The sequence below is a fragment of the Mauremys reevesii genome, linkage group 3, assembly GCF_016161935.1.
Source record: "Mauremys reevesii isolate NIE-2019 linkage group 3, ASM1616193v1, whole genome shotgun sequence".
Taxonomy (NCBI): Eukaryota; Metazoa; Chordata; order Testudines; family Geoemydidae; genus Mauremys; species Mauremys reevesii.
The window spans coordinates 153,342,986-153,360,178 of record NC_052625.1 but is presented as its reverse complement, the minus strand read 5'-3'; the positions used below and the strand labels follow the sequence as shown (position 1 = coordinate 153,360,178).

General features: G+C 38.6%; 1 protein-coding gene across 1 annotated transcript in view; it reads left to right on the top strand.

Moving 5' to 3' along the window:
- RIMS1 (regulating synaptic membrane exocytosis 1) overlaps positions 1-17,193 on the top strand; it is a 497,623-nt gene that overhangs the window by 329,394 nt on the left and 151,036 nt on the right. The window contains exons 18-21 of the mRNA XM_039530107.1: positions 2,895-2,957; positions 9,732-9,809; positions 10,148-10,261; positions 10,731-10,820. Coding sequence (XP_039386041.1) covers positions 2,895-2,957; positions 9,732-9,809; positions 10,148-10,261; positions 10,731-10,820 — 345 coding nt within the window. The remainder of the gene's footprint in view (positions 1-2,894; positions 2,958-9,731; positions 9,810-10,147; positions 10,262-10,730; positions 10,821-17,193) is intronic.

The window sequence follows — 17,193 nt, the reverse complement described above, 5'->3', positions numbered from 1 at the left end:
TCAACTGTTGGGAATGGGCCACACTCACCCTGATTGAATTGGCCTCGTCAGCACTATTGAATTGGCCTCATCAGCAGTGTCACCTGAACTGGAATCCATCTTTAACCTGGTGTCTTTCCATTGAGAAGGAGAGGGTGGGAACCCAGAGAGGGACAAAGGATTCCCGCCTTATGCAAAAGATATATAAAGGGGGAAACAGAACAAAGAGGAGAGAGGAGCCATCATGAAGAATCCCCTAGCTATCACCTGAGCTGGAACAAGAGTTGTACCAGGGGAAAGAATTGTACCCAGGCCTGGAAGGTGTCCAGTCTGAGGAAAAAACTTACTGAAGCATCTCTAAGAGTGAGATTATCTGTATTCAGTTTGATTAGACATAGATCTGCACATTTTATTTTATTTTGCTTGGTGACTTACTTTGTTCTGTCTGTTACTACTTGGAACCACTTAAATCCCACTTTCTGTATTTAATAAAATCACTTTTTACTTATTAATTGACTCAGAGTATGTATTAATACCTGGGGGAGCAAACAGCCATGCATATCTCCCTATCAGTTCTATAGAGGGCAAACAATGTATGAGTTTACCCTGAATAAGCTTTATACAGGGTAAAATGGATTTATTTGGGTTTAGACCCCATTGGGAGTTGGGCATCTGGGTGTTAAAGACAAGCACACTTCTGTGAGCTGCTTTCAGGTAAACCTGCAGTTTGGGGGCAAGTAAGTCAGACCCTGGGTCTTTGTTGGAGCTGACGGGAGTGTCTGGCTCAGCAAGACAGGGTGCTGGAGTCCTAAGCTGGCAGGGAAAGCAAAGGTAGAAGTAGTCTTGGCACATCGGTTGGCAGCTCCCAGGGGGTTTCTGTGATCCAACCCGTCACAACTATAAAAAGTAATTTCTCCTCTGCTGATATTCACACCTTCTTGTCAATTGTTGGGAATGGCCACATCCACCCTGATTGAATTGGTCTCATTAGCACTGACCCCCCCACACTTGGTAAGGCAACTCCCATCTTTTCATGTGCTGTGTATTTCTACCTGCCTACTGTATCTTTCATTCCATCATCTGATGAAGTGGGTTTTAGCCCACAAAAGCTTATGCCAAATAAATGTGTTAGTTTCTAAGGTGCCACAAGGACTCCTCGTTGTTTCTCCTATAGCACTTTATGTTGTCTCTGGGTCTGTCTACACTGCAGTTAAAAACCCACAGCCAGCCCATGCCAGCCCTAACTCTGGCTTGTGGGGCTCATGCTAAGGGGCTTTTTAACTACAGTGTAGACCTTCAGGCTTAGGCTGGAGCCCAGGCTCTAGGACCCTGCAAAATGGAAGGGTCCCAGAGTTTGGGCTGCGTCCCGAGCCCGAATGTCTACACCACAATTAAACAGCCCCTTATCCCGAGCCCTGTGAACCTGAGTCAGCTGGCACAGGCCAGCTGCAGGCATCTAGTCACAGTGTAGACGTATCCTCTGATAACTAAGCCATGATGATCCTGCATCCTTACAGTGCTTTGGCTGTTGTAATGTCCTCAATTCTTTCAAGAGAAACACAGAACCCTTAGAAATAAGAGGAATTTTATTTTCAATTACTTTGTTTTAAATTATATTGTATTTATTTGTAATTTGGAAGTCCACACATAAATTCTGCTAATGATATGAGATATTAAATAGTTTTATTGTTCTTTCCTTTTAAGAAAAACAATTCAGTTCACCTTTAACATATTTTGTTGCATCAAAATCAGGCCTGTAGTTCCAGATGCAAACTTAAATCTCACATGTGGATTGCAAGCCGTGATTTTGATTTCCCTGGTTTATTATATTACATAAATATTGCTTATGATATACCAGTTTCCATAGTGAAATGTGTAGTTTAATGACAATTTGAGGCATGGAAGTAAGTGAGCATTTTGCCACCTTGCATAATTTTTATCTTTTCTCTTTCTGTTACCATAGTACTTCATATGATTCTTTGATTCTTTTTAAATGATGCATCTTCATGAACTTTAGCTTCACTTTGGTGTCAATAACAATAAGGAGATTCTGGGACTACTCTTTGTGATTTGCACTGAAGTGCAGATATTCACAAAAATCACCAAAGGGACATGCTGTTATCACAATCATGTTTATTAAAGATAGAAATGATTGATTTAGAGTAGCTATATTGTTGGCTGTAGTGCTTGGCTCTTGTAATATACTGATGGTTGCAATGATGGAATAAGTGGACTGTAAAATAGAAATGGTTAGAAAGGAGATTTTGATAACTGATTAACACATTTTCTATTTCTGTAAGGGGATGTATAACAAAATATTGTAATCAGAAAGCTTTAGATCAGAATTTACATTTGAATAAACTTAATATTTTAGTGGACAAATATTTTTCTTTTCACCAAAATGATGAGTTGATGCTCCTTACACTGTATTCACTAGAGCATAAAACTATGTTTATAACTCCCCACCACCTGTCAGCATACACACAGTCTTGTCTGGGTTCAAAAAATGGAGCTTCTAGAATTCCATTTTTATTATCATGCTGCCATGTTTTAATAAATACCTACTTCAAGAACTAGAAGATTGCCATAGCAATGTAATTTGATAAAGAATCCTGTCAATTTTTAATATTAAAATCTCTAAAGTAACTTCAAAATTTAAAAAAAGAAAAAGACAAAATTAGATGTCCACTTAAAAGTATTATCTGAATATATAGTTGTCATAGGTACTTTATTGCTTATATTTTAGAGCGGCATTGTAATTTATTTCAGTTTGAACACTATCAAGACAGCTATCTCAGTCTGAGCTTTCTGGTTTCTTTTTTTACGTTTTCATTTGCATATCATTTGCATAACTCATGTCATCTAATGCTTCATATTTATATCTGTTTCACTCACCATCCATCCTGTCTGTGCAGTGAGCTTCTTATGCTGCCCAGAGCAAAACGAGGAAGAAGTGCAGAGTGCCTTCATACCACCAGGTAAATACAGGAATTCAATAACCATCATTTCTTATGGTTAGTTTCTGTGTACTTCACTAGCCCAATCATTTCCTTCAGCTTTATTAATATTACAGTAAGTAATGGACACTGTTTTCTTAACATGTAATTGAATTGTCATTTAATTATTTTCTTTTTTAAAAAGAACTGATCAAGATTTTTATATATGTTTGTTTACTTTGATAGTTATGATTAGAGTAGTTGAAAGCCTAGAGGTAAAATAAGTGTCAACAGTCATATTTGAAATTAAATAATACAAATATTTTTGCAGCATATAATTTTGTGGTAGATTACCTGTCTAGCAAGAAAAGGCCTGATTTTCAAATGCACGGCAGTATTATTGTGGTTTTATAAAGTTTCTTTTGGGTTTTTTTGGATTTTTTATGGTTGTTTGATTTCTTTCCTTTATGATTATGTAAAATTAAAAACACTTTTTGTGTTTTGATAACAAACTTGAAGAAAATTCCTCAGAAGAGCACATGGCTAGATAAACAAAGGTTGCATATCACTGTGCTTCACCTGATAACTCTCACTTGGGTATGTCTACACTGCAAAAAAAAATACCTGTGATAGCAAGTCTTAGTGCCCAGGGCTACAGACGTGGGCTCACATGGCTTGCACTATAGCACTACAATTAGCAGCATAGATGTTTCTGCTTAGGCTCTAAAACCTGGCAAGTGGATGGGTCTCAGAGCCTGAGCTCCAACCCGAGTGGGAATGTCGATTCTGCTATTTTTGTAATGTAGCATGAGCCCTGGAAGCCCAAGTCTGTAGAGCCAAGTCTGTAAATCCAGGCTCTGAAACTTGCTGATGTGGGTGGTTGGTTGGTGGTTGGTTGGTTTTTGCAGAATAGATGTACCCATTGTTTCCTACCTTCCATTTAGAATTTTAGTTTTGGCTTTGTCTGTGCTGGGCCCTGCTAGGGCATTTCCCTGCTTTGAATTGATAAATGCGCTATATTCTGTGAGGACTCCCAATCTGAGAGACTGCAATACTCCACATTGACTCCAGGCTCCAGTATGTCGTACAACACTCAAGAACTCAAAAAGAAAGGACCCAGCACTAGTGTGGGGCTGAGCCCCAAAATTAAATTATTCTGTAGGGAGATGGACCTTCAGTGAAGTAATGGGACTGCTTATGTGTTTAAGTTAAACATATAAATAAATATTTGTAGGCTCAGAGCTTGTAACATCTGAATTAATTTTTAATGCTTTTGCAACACGAGGCAATATTTCATACCTCAGAAAAGACACATCTTTAGTTTTGGTATCTCCCTGGATTCCCATTTGGAAGATTTTGTTTAATTAAAATTTTTTAAATCAGGAAACTACTCTTTAGAGCCTAACTAGAGCATACTGGTGATGAGAGTACACAGGCTACCTGCTAGCAGTTAGAAATCCCTGAAACTTCTCTTCACATTTTAAACTGGAAGCCATTTACTCTGAATCCGTGTAATAAGGAATGACTCCATGCCATTTAGCAGACATTTTACTTTCTAAACAAATAAGTCCATAAATCAAAAGGTTAGATACTTTGGCAATGTGTCATACTGTATCTGCTGAGAGTTGGTTATGTTTTATGTACTTGTTGTCTACTCAGACTCTGGTGTAACACAGTGGTGCATCACATTGACTGATGCACCATTGTGTTACACTAGATTTACACCAATTCATTATCGTAACCTCAATGGAATTACACTGACATAAAATTTAAGTAACACCCTGGTGAATCGGGTGCTTGATTTCCAATTTCCCTGGGATAAGAAATATCTGTGGCCATATTGAAAAACTGGGTCTTTCTATGTATTCAGCTTGAATCCTATAGTTCATTATGCACTATATAGACAGAAAGATCTAAGGACCAGATTTAATGGAGGACACTGATTTACAGGAACTGGGAATCTGGGGAGAGTCTCTAGCAGAGATGGGCCAAAACTCAACTTTGTACATTATCTAAAACCCAAACCCATGTTGAACTTTGGTGGTTGGTATAAGAAGGAACCAGGATTAAACCACCTCATGGGAGCCCTAGACCTAAAGTTTCCCATCTTATTTCAACGCTTGTTCCCACATATTGCTAAAGGTTGGGTCCAGATACAGCTTGGACCTGTCTTCACTCTGACACCCTTTCCTAAATTTTGGAGCTTTCGATAATATGGAATCCTGATATGAACCATTCTTGGGTTTGCAAAAACAAAACCTACCTGATCAATCTCACCAGCCTACCTCTGGTCATATACCACAGAAATTAAACAAATATCTGGAAAAAGCATTGACTTAATTATAAAAATTGAAGAAAAAGTGTAGTCACAGTTTATTCCCATGCTTTTGTTACATTAGATTAGGGATCGGCAACCTTTGGAATGCGGGCCAGTTTGTTTACCTGCCGCATCTGCAGGTTTGGCCGATCGCGGCTCCCACTGGCTGTGATTCGCCGCTCAGGCCAATGGGGGCTGCGGGAAGCGACGCGGGCTGTGGGAGCTGTGATCAGCCAAACCTGCGGATGCGGCAGGTAAACAAACTGGCCTGGCCCGCCAGGGTGCTTATTCTGATGGGCCGTGTACCAAAGGTTGCCAATCCCTGCATTAGATAGTGATCACTTTACTTCAGATCTAAAATTTGTCTAAACAAATTGCTTATTAGTAAGCAAAGAAAAATATTTTTCTGATCTAATTTTAAGAGTACGGAGGCATTTTCAATTTTATTTTATTTTTGTTAGGATAAATTGGCAGCACTTTCTTAAAATCTTTGTATATCTCTTTCTATTTCTCCTCTTCTGGTAAACATAAGTGTCATTGTGTGCAATCAACTCTTTTGTAGATGGTCCAGTTATGAGAACTAAGCAAAACATGTATGTACTTTTCTACTCACAAACTGATCATTAGTAACATTTTACTTAATCTTAGAAATTAGGATTGGAATACACCCTGTAAAACCATGCAGTCCAATGCACCACTGGTCTGCAGGATTGTTCCCTACATAGTGATTTTCACAAATTTGTCCAGGATAGTTTTAATTGTCCAGGTCTCATCAATGATAGTGGAGGGATGAATTTATGGTTAGGTTCAGTTACACTGTATAATACTTAGAAAGTATTATATAGTTTATAAGAACTTCAGCATCAGTGCAACTGTTCCATTAAAGTTCATTTCAAATTTAAACTATTATCATTAGAAAAGAACTGCAGGCTAACTTTCTGTGACTGAGGAAGTCTGTGCTTCAGTGTTTCAACATTTAATAAATCATTTCAGTCCCTGCTTCTCTGTTGTTCCTGGCCCCCTTTCTTTTTATGTCAGCTTCATGGGATCATGCAGCTCCTGTTTCTCCACATCCCTCTTCTGGCCTTTCTTTTTTTTTGGCTCCCACTTCTGCATCTCCTTGTCTCTTTCTGAATCTGTATTTGCTCCTTTCCCCTTACAGATCATCAATTACTTTAAAATGGCTGAGTTACAAATATTTGAAATTCTCACTTAGTTCTTATATGAAACACAGTATGGTGACTTTTATCTGGCCCCTAGTGGAGTTTTAATTGTAGCACAAAGCCTCAACATAATTTAGCATGATCAACAGTATTCTGACAAATTGCTCACAAGTGGGATACAGGTCAGAATGGAGGTGCACTCATGTAATTTCACACAGCACTTGCCTATGTTATGCCTTGCTCTAGTCACTGTTGTTTCCTCACTTTCAAGTTCAGCACCAAATACACCTATTTAAAAAAAATAAAATTGGATATTGTACTAACAGTATAGTACTTTTAATAATGTATTTGATATGTATATTTATATAATAGTTCCCATACTCTGCAGTAATATAATGGAGTTATGAAATATGACAGTATCCATTGAACAGCTTATTTATTGCTGTATGTACTTGGTACGGTGGATTAACTCCATATTAGATGCTCCGCAACGTGCTAGGTTGTCACTCTGAAGTACTGTTATCAATACAGTGATGACACATTGTTATGCATGGAAGCTAGCCCACCACACAGCAGTAGAAGTATAATATAATAATAGATGGTTGCTAAAATGAGTTACAAGACTTATGGGGCATGATCCAACTCCCATTAAATTCAGAGTCCAAAAAAGACGAATGGCTTGGATGCCATTGTCTCATATGCCCACTCAACAAGTTATTGGGCATCTATGTTGTTTGGCATTTTTTCTGCACACTCATTTACATTGGTGTAACTGTACAGTTTAGGCATGCTATGGGTATAGTGCTGTAGTAATAAATTCTTATCTTCTAGACATCTTATTGTATTGCATTGTATTTATTATTATTGATAGTTTTAGTTTAGAGTATACTGTGTATGTGACATTAATTAGAGATGGTCCAAGCTTTAAAAGCAGGATTCAGATTCAGAATCCCTCTCATATGGAGGTGTTCAGATACAGGGATACAGATACACCCATCTCTAAATCCCATGTGGAGTCAAGGAATGCTATTGAGAGGAATCACACCTGGAGGTGGCAAGGATCTCCAGGGTGCATATTCTCCTGCCTGTCCCACCCAAGCCCTACCTTGGTGGAATGTGTGGACACTCCATAAAAGCTTAGGTTTTAAGTCCAGTTAACTGCATTATCTGGGACAGGTTTCAATTTGGGTAGTTACATTCTTCCTTTACATTTCTCCTGGAGTTGCATTTGGATAGGGTAGTCCACATTCCTAGTTGTAAAATGTTATGTACTGTGGCCTTGGTATATGACGTAAACAGTTCTCATCCAAAGGTATGCCTATGTTTCAAACTGGAGGTGTAATTCCTAGCTTGAGAAGACATATGTATGCTACTTCAATCAGAATAGAAGTGTATCCTCAGTGATGTGAGCAGCAGGAGGATCTACCTGCACTTGGGTTGTCTAGCCTCTCCTGGCCCTGTGGCTAAACTTCGAGCTAGCATGCTAAAAACAGATCAGAGCTAACGTGGGTATGTCTCCTCAAGCTGGAAATTACACTTCCAGATCTGTGTAGATATACATTAACACCACAGAGGTATTGTACCTTGATGATGGACAAACCAATTCCTATAGTTTTTTTAAATTAGCTCACCATTATTAATACTGTTTAACTTAATGTGATCTATGGACAGATTCACAAAAGGATATTTAGGTGCCACTGGCATTCTTAAACCCCCCTCAGTTGCCACCTAATCTTGCAGGTGCCTAAACTCATTGGCACCTACATTTTTGTTGTGAAAGGTGCCTCTGAGAATGTGCACTGGTGCATCATTCTAGACATCCAGATGGCTTAAACCCGAGCATGATCCACCAACGGGAAGATAGGTGTTCTCCTGTCTCTCTCACCTGTGAGGCTCGATCTGGTAGGCAAGCTCTGAGCTTGCTAACTAGATCAGGGCCCTTTCAAATTCCTGGGGGCAGGGAAGAGGGCTGGTCTTTGTTTCATAACTTTTAGCCCAGTAGTTAGAATGATCACGTGGGAAGTGGGAGACCTGGGTTTAATTTCCCCTTCTGCTTGACTCGGAGAAAGGATTTGAACATGAGGTCTCCCTGCCCAACCTCAGGTGATGTTGGCTTAGCCACTGAGCTATGGGATATTCTTATATGTGGCTCCCTCCATCTTTCCTCTTGAAGCTGTTCCACATTGGATTAAATACTTAAATAGTCATTGGGCCAGAGAAGAGAGTGTATGTGAGAACAACTCTATGACTGGTGTTTAGGGCTTTCACTTGGGAGGTAGAAGACTTAGGATCCAGCCCCCCTGCTCCAATAGCTCTTTAATTATTTATCTAAAGTGGGACCACATCAACAGTGGAGACTGAAGGAGCCACACATCAGAATATCCCTAAACCCAGTGGTTTGGGCAACCTTATGAGCAATGGGAGGTCCCCTGTTTAAATCCTTTCTCCTCATCAATCATGGGGGTATTGAACCTAGGGTCCTCTACATCTCAACAGAGTGTTCTAACCTCTGGGCTAAAAGTAAGCACTGGCATCACCACCACTGGTGGCATTTCTTGCAAGAAACACCTTAGACACCTGATGAGAGGCAGGACTCAGGACACACCCTCTCATCACCATCTCATTGATTAGTTTAGACGGCCCCTGGCCTAGTTTGCTGCCTTTTGTGAATCGTATGTTTAGGGTCCTATCTCTCCCCATATAGGGAACCTAGATGCCTAACTCAGTCATTGTGAATACAAGTGACTTTTTCATTACTCAGTATAGCAATGCCTAAAGTCCCATTGTGAACCTGGCCCCTAGTATACCACCTCTAAAGGACTTTAACTCATGACATTTTTTAATACTAATACAACTTGTGGTTTAGTTTGTGATATTGTATATAGAAGCGAAGGCTTTTAATTTATCGTATAGATAACTAGAAGGAATCATTAAATCACACAAGGTAGATTAAAATAAAGTAGCATAAAAATAGCAAGTTAAATACCAACTTCATGTTTTACAACAGCTTATACATTTTAATCAAAAATTGAAAAGATTGCAAGGTATTTTAGTTCCAGAGGAAAATTCAGACCTCTTATATTACTCTAAATTTACTTATGTGAGTAGGTTTACTGAATTTGCATGCATAGGAGATCTGGTCCTGAAATTACATGTTGGTTGAATGGAGAAAAGGATACATTGAGAAATCTATGCATATAGCAGTTCAAACGTGCTATAGTATTATGCACATTACATACATTCATTCTAGTTAACATTGTTCTACCTTTACCTATATTTCCATTTCTGGCATGCTTTGTTTTTGTTTTTGTTTTCTTCTGTTCTGCCACATTCAAGAAATTCTGTTAGGCACTATAAAACATTACCACCCAAGATGCCTTTACTAGAGAACGGTATTCACTGGAATATTTACAGGTAAGTAAGTATTCACTTAAATTATTTAAACAAACATACACATTATAATAATATAGTGGTACTTTCTAGAAAACTTAAACAGATAAAAACATATATTTATAAACATAACTAGATTCAACTATCTAAAATTAATTCTTGCATAAGTGTCATAAACAGCTGCAACCTCTGTATTGTCTAGAATTCTTGTATCATTAAACTCTACTGAAATGTCAGTATTGGAGTTAAGTAGTATTACAGTTTTCTTTTCCTTATGTCTCATTTCTTTCTTTATGTGTATGGTTTTGATTACATGTGAAATTAAATTTTATTTTTATTTTAAATCATTTTAATTTATAAAGCTCAACTCTGCCTGCATGTGCTAAAACCAAATCAGTGATTAGACAGGATATTTTGCTCCTTTGTGATTGCCCTAATGCAGAAATACCAAGATTTACAGATGAACTATTGGTTAGGTAAGAACTGAGTAGAAGTGCCCCTTCCTGTTTAGAATGTAATATGATTTTCTCAAGTAAATTAGCTTCACTCTAAAGTACTTTCACTTGAGATGTACTGTATCCTGTCCTTTTGTGTTGGTATAGCAGTTGTTACTAGTAATAAATATTTAGATGTATTGTTTTAGTATTTCCCGTTCCACTTTCTCATAAGTATATATTGTTTAGTCTCATTTTATGGTCTTAGATACTTGAGATTTTTTTATGCAAACAAGTCCAAACATAATTTTTCGTTTGGTTTTATTTTTTAAACAAATATTTGCATTGTCATCTAGTCAGCTCTTTTACATCTTTATTAATTAAATCATTGTGATACCACATTTTTATGTAAAGAGAACATTATTTTATTATTTAATATCTAACATTGTGTTCCTTTCTTTGTTTTCTTTTTCTTTCTCTTCTACCATTGGATGCAATGCACTGGCACTAGTGAACTACAGCCCTCCCTTGACAGGGCTAGGAGTGCTAGTACCAACTGCTTGAGACCAGATACTAGTTTGCATTCACCAGAACGAGAAAGGTATAAAATAAAGACTTATGAATTTCTTCTCATCTGTGCTGGTGAACTTTGTCAGTTTTGTTTGTTTCTCCATATGAGTCTTCTACATGTATGTACATTCATATCTGCTTTGGTATTTGTAGACATTTTTGCCCCTATACTCATATATGCCATGCAAATTGTGTGTTGCAGTTTATAATTGCTTCTGGCTTCTTCTTTCCCTATTTTTAGTTCAAGCTGATGTTATTGTTTACAAAAGTCCTCAGTATGCTGATAATAACACTGCAGTGTTAAGTGAGGTGAAGGAGCACCACTTGATTGTTAATCTTCATTATCATCTGCTAAAATGTATTACTTTTATTGCTTGCCCATTCTGCAGATTGCAAATGAGATGGTGACATAACATTTACAAATTATATGAATTAGGATGCAAATTGTGAGATCAAACTCTTATTTTTCAAATCAAAATTGTAATTTGTATAACAGTATATACATTAATTTCCACAAACCAACCAACCAACTACATTTTCTTAATCTAATCTGCCATATCTATTGCTGTTTGTTTAAATTGTAAAGCAAAACAATTTAATTATTTTTGCACTATATAGCACTGTATTTAGTTGACATACATTTAGCAACATTTTCAGCAATTAAAATGAAATATAGTTGCACTTGTTATGTTGAACAGGAACAGAAACATTTAGTGGATGCTTTCTGAACTTCCACCTTTAAAGCTAGTGTAGTTCAAAGTCACAGGGAAACCAAATACTATGGACAGATTTTGTAATTAGATGTGAGTATGTCTTAACAGGGAATTTTTGAATGTTTGCAGTATTTTTGTCAAAGAATTCTTGTTTTTATAGAGTGAAATCCTGACCCCACTGATGTCAACAGTAAAACTTCCATTGGCTTCACTGGAAGTAGGATTTAGCCCATGATGTAAATACTCAAGTAATATGTAGGATAATAATGTGAATTTGCTCATCAATCAGTCCAGAAAAATTGGTTATTGACATTATCACAGCACTGAGCATTTTTGTTGTTGTAAAGTGATGAGAGGAGTAACAAGCAATCCATAACTAAGGCCTAGGATATTAATGTAAACTTTTTGTGTTTTTAGCAACAAAAATATTCCAAAAAATAGTTACATTTTCAAAGTAGGACTTGTGGTTTGCTGAATTAATTTCAAAGGAACTCATGCCACTAAAACACTGTGCATCATTTTGAACATTCAGGGAACAATAGCTGGTAACCATTAAAACATCTTGTTATGGGGAAAAAATCTTAGCTGAAAATTAAACCTGACTTTGGAGCTATATAGAAGCCTCATGTTTCCATGATGGGCAGTATCCCCTGGGAGGCTAATATGAGGGGGAAAGGAGTCAAGGAGAGCTGGCTGTATTTTAAAGAAGCTTTATTGTGGGCACAGGAACAAACCATCCCAATGTGCAAAAAGAATAGCAAATATGGCAAGTGACCAGCTTGGCTTAACAGACAAATCTTCGGTGAGCTTAAACAGAAAAAGGAAGCTTACAAGAAGTGGAAACTTTGACAGATGACTAGGGAGGAGTATAAAAATATTGCTTGAGCATGCAGGGGTGTAATTAGGAAGGCCAAAGCACAATTGGAGTTGCAGCTAGCAAGGGATGTGAGGGGTAACAAGAAGGGTTTTTACAGGTATGTTAGCAAACAGGAGAGGGTCAGGGAACCCTTACTGAATGAGGGAGGCAACCTAGTGACAGATGATGTAGAAAAAGCTGAAGTACTCAATGGTTTTTTTTTCCTCTGTCTTCATTGGTGAAAGAACAGGTTAAGAACTATCTAGAAAAGCTGGACATGCACAAGTCCATGGGTCCGGAACTAATGCATCTGAGGGTGCTGAGGGAGTTGTGATTGCAGAACCATTGGCCATTATCTTTGAAAACTCATGGCGAATGGGGGGAAAAAGGCAAATATAGTGCCCATCTTTTAAAAAGGAAAGAAGGAGAATCCAGGAAACTACAGACTGGTGAGCCTCACTTCAGTCCCTGGAAAAATCATGGAGCAGGTCCTCAATCAGGTCCATTTTGAAGCACTTGGAGGGCGGGAAGGTGATCAGGAAAAGTCAACATGAATTCACCAAGGGCAAGTCATGCCTGACCAACCTGATTGCCTTCTATGATGAGATAACTGGCTCTGTGAATATGGGGAAAGCAGTGGACATGATATATCTTGACTTTAGGAAAGCTTTTGATATGGTCTCCCACAGTATTCTTGCCAGCAAGTTAAAAAAGTATGGATTGGATTAATAGACTAAAGTGGATAGAAAGCTGGCTAGATTGTCAGGCTCAACAGGTAGTGATCAACGGCTCAATGTCTAGTTGGCGGCCGGGATCAAGCAGAGTGCCCCAGAGGTCTGTCCTGGGGCCAGCTTTGTTCAACATCTTCATTAATGATCTGGATGATGGGATGATTACACCCTCAGCAAGTTTGCGGATGACACTAAGATGGGGGGAGAGGTAGATATGCTGAAGGGTAGGGATAGGGTCCAAAGTGACCTATACAAATTGGAAGAGTGAGGCAAAAGAAATCTGATGAGGTTCAACAAGGACAAGTGCAGAGTCCTGCACTTAGGACAGAAGAATTCCATGCACTGCTACAGGCTGGGGACCGACTGGCTAGGCAGCAATTCTGCAGAAAATGACCTGGAGATTACAGTGGATGAGAAGCTGGATATGAGTCAACAGTGTGCCTTTGTCTCCAAGAAGGCAAACAGCGTATTGGGCTGCATTAGAAGGAGCATTGCCAACAGATCGAGGGAAGTGATTATTCCCCTCTATTTGGCACTGGTGAGGACACATCTGGAATATTGCATCCAGTTTTGGGCCCCCCACTACAGAAAGGATGTGGACAAATTGGAGAGAGTCCAGCGGAGGGCAATGAAAATGATTAAGGGGTTGGGGCACATGACTTATGAGGAGAGGCTGAGGGAACTGGGCTTATTTAGTCTGCAGAAGAGAAGAGTGAGGGGGGATTTGACAGCAGTCTTCAACAACCTGAATGGGGGTTCCAAAGAGGATGGAGCTAGACTGTTCTCAGGGGTGACAGATGACAGAACAAGAAGCAATGGTCTCAAGTTGAAGTGGGGGAGGTCTAGGTTGGATATTAGGAAAAACTATTTCACTAGGTGGGTGGTGAAGCACTGGAATGGATGACTTATGGAGGTGGTGGAATCGCCATCCTTAGAAGTTTTTATGGCCAAGCTTGACAAAGCCCTGGCTGGGATGATATAGTTGGGATTGGTCCTGCTTTGAGCAGGGGGTTCAAATAGATGACCTCCTGAGGTCTCTTTCAACCCTAATCTTCTATGATTCTTGCCCATCAGGTTTTCAGCCTAGGTATGGAGTAGAAATTACAACATTGGTTGATGAAATCTTCTCTTAGTGAACAGTGTCCATGTTGATCCTTTGAGGTCTATCAGCAATCTGTAATACCACTGAACAGTAGGTTTAGTTGAATTCCCTGTGGTCCCTAGCCAGAGTATAGATCACATCACTCTGGAATCATTCTGTTTCTAGCTTTATTAGAAGTCCCATAAGATGGTTGTGGGTAGTTATTTCTGTCCTATGGGATCTCTTGTGTGGGATGCCCACAGAGTTCAAATAGTATGATGCCTTTGTGGAAAATAATAAGATGACTTGGGCTGTGACTCCATCAACATACTGATGAGATACAGCTCTTTTAATCAGACCCAGATGGCATTTGTTTTTCAAATGCCTGTCCAATTTTGAGAGCAAGATGCAAAAGTTGAATTTAAAATAACACAAAAGCAATGCTTTCAATTGGGGGTGAGGGGGATTTTCAAGGGTTTTCAGACCTCATTATTTAATGTAGCTGTCCACTCTTCATCCAAGAGATTAACAATCCGTTAGCTATATTATACTTCATCCAGAGCCACATGTTGAACTCTTTTCTGATTTGTTTTGGTGGACTTTTTCTAGAATTTATTTATAAGATTTTATTCAGCAAATACCAATATATTGAACCATGGTTGGTTTGTGACCATCATGTCACTGTTTCTGAAGTACCTTCTCCTTTTATGGAGAAGTGTAAATAAGGAATTCCTACAGTGGTATTCCAGATTTCCTTCACAGGAATTATAAATTGTGTTTGGGCTCCCTTTTGTCTCAGAAAATATAATGTAAATGAAGTGTGAAATATGAAGTTAAAAGTGCCTGCACTTGCATTTTGAACAAGGTGATATGGGCTGTGTTTAGTGTACTGACAATAAAGCACTTTGTTTGCACATTAATGTTTTATTGGAAATAGTATTGATCTTTAAACTCTGTGCAGTATTGTACTTGTCACCTGAAATGCTACATCAGACATTTTTAGTTCCTTAACAATAGAATATAGACTATAACATGCAGTGGCCTAGCCTTACTGTACAATCATGAGATTGTACTGTACTGTGCTGTAGGAGAGTTTTTTATTATTCTTGTTTTTGAAAACTTTTTTTCAACATAAATTTGCAAGGTTGCATATAGTGAAGTTAAGCTCTTCATATATTGCACCTTGGTTGCTCTATGAGCATCAGGATGCTGCATCTGTATAATTTAATCTTAACATAATTCCATTTGAACACTGTCAGGTGGAATGCTGGCACTGGCTTTCTGCCCAGTCTTCCCATTAAAGGCGTCACTGCATGCCTTCCTCTGTTACTTTATATGGCAATGGGTCAGTACAGATGGCAATCAGGACTTTACAGGACATGCCCAGAAAGCTTCCTTGTTCCTAAGTCTGCTTAAATAAATTGCTGTGCTGTGTTAGTGGTGGCAGAAATTGTTGAAATATACATTGCAGTTCACTGCAACTTCATTTAAACAATTTGAGTGGAATAAGGGCAAACTTTTTCATAGTTGACAGACAAGAACTACACAATTTAAAATTATTTGGGAACGGTCCTACTGGGAAACAATAAGGAAGACTGTTTAAAACACAGTGCCAGTGAACTGTAGGAGTAGGGAAGGGAAAGGAATGAGTTTGGGTATCAGTGTATGAAACCAAGCCATTGAGCCTAACTGCAGATGTGAGTAGCGCAGATTACCTAGCCATGTCCCAAAGCAAGTTAGCTCTCTCTTTAAAAACCCTGGGCTAGTGAATTTACTTTGACTACACAATATATCATAGATAAATATCTATAAATAAATATAGTAATAATAATGCCGAAGGTTTCTTCAACATTTGCTCCTCCACTGAAGGTAACTAAAGGCAGAACCTGCCTAGCTGAAAAATATGGATTCTGTGAATTAGGCCTCGCCTATACTAGAAACTTCTGCCAGTATAGTGCCGTCACTTAGAGGTGTGATGATTTTTTTTGAAACACTTCTGTACTGGTAAAAGTCTTCCCATAGACGCAGTTATACCATAACTACATAAAAGAGCTGTTGCTTAGGAAACCGATACAAACGTTTCTGGCAAAAAGCACTTTTTGGCCTGTATAAGCTGTGTCTACACTAAGAGGGTTTGCTAGTATAGCTACAGTGGAAAACCTTTTGTAATGTAGACCTAGGTAAAACTTTTGCTACATGTGAATAGCATGGCTGTAGAGCCAAAATGCTGTCCACAGCTCTCAGTGGCACAGTGTGCTATAGAATATACCTGAAGACTTCAGCACTTCTTTGTTAATACATGTGCACACATACTCAGTGCATTTCACTTATTTTGACTATTAGTATTCATATTGATTAAAATACCTGAGTGATTGAAGTTTCTATGAGACCTGCAAGACACATAGGAATTTATATAGCAGACAGTAACACCCTGAAACATAGATTAAAATGCTCCAGTGTCACCACCCCTGAGGCTTCATCTACACAGTGGTGTAATATCTACAGGGGAGTGATATCCAAAGTGCCCGGACATGTCAGGAATGGTCTAACTATTATTTAGTCCTGCCTTGAGTGCAGGGGACTGGACTAAATGACCTATTGAGGTCCCTTCCAGTTCTACACTTCTGTGACTCTATGCTGTGCATTTATTGGTCTGTATAGACCCTGCTGGTATGCACTAAAGATTCCCTACTGCACTTTAACATTGTGCTGTTTGAAACAGTACTATGTTTGAGCACACTAGGGAACCTTTAGTGCATACCAGCAAAGTCTACATGTACCAATTAATGTAAAGCACACTAGGGTGCTGAAAAATCCCACTCCCGTAGTCCACATTATCTCACTGTATAGACAAGCCCTTTGTTTTAGTCTACTTTTATCATTGTTGATCTGCCTACTGGCCCTGTTTTTTTCACTCTGTCACTCTGAATTCTGGTTTTGGTTTGGTTTTTAGTGGGCCATCTTATTTCTATCTATAGATTTCTCTGTTGCCAGACACTGTGGTATCTGTGGCCCCCGTTTAG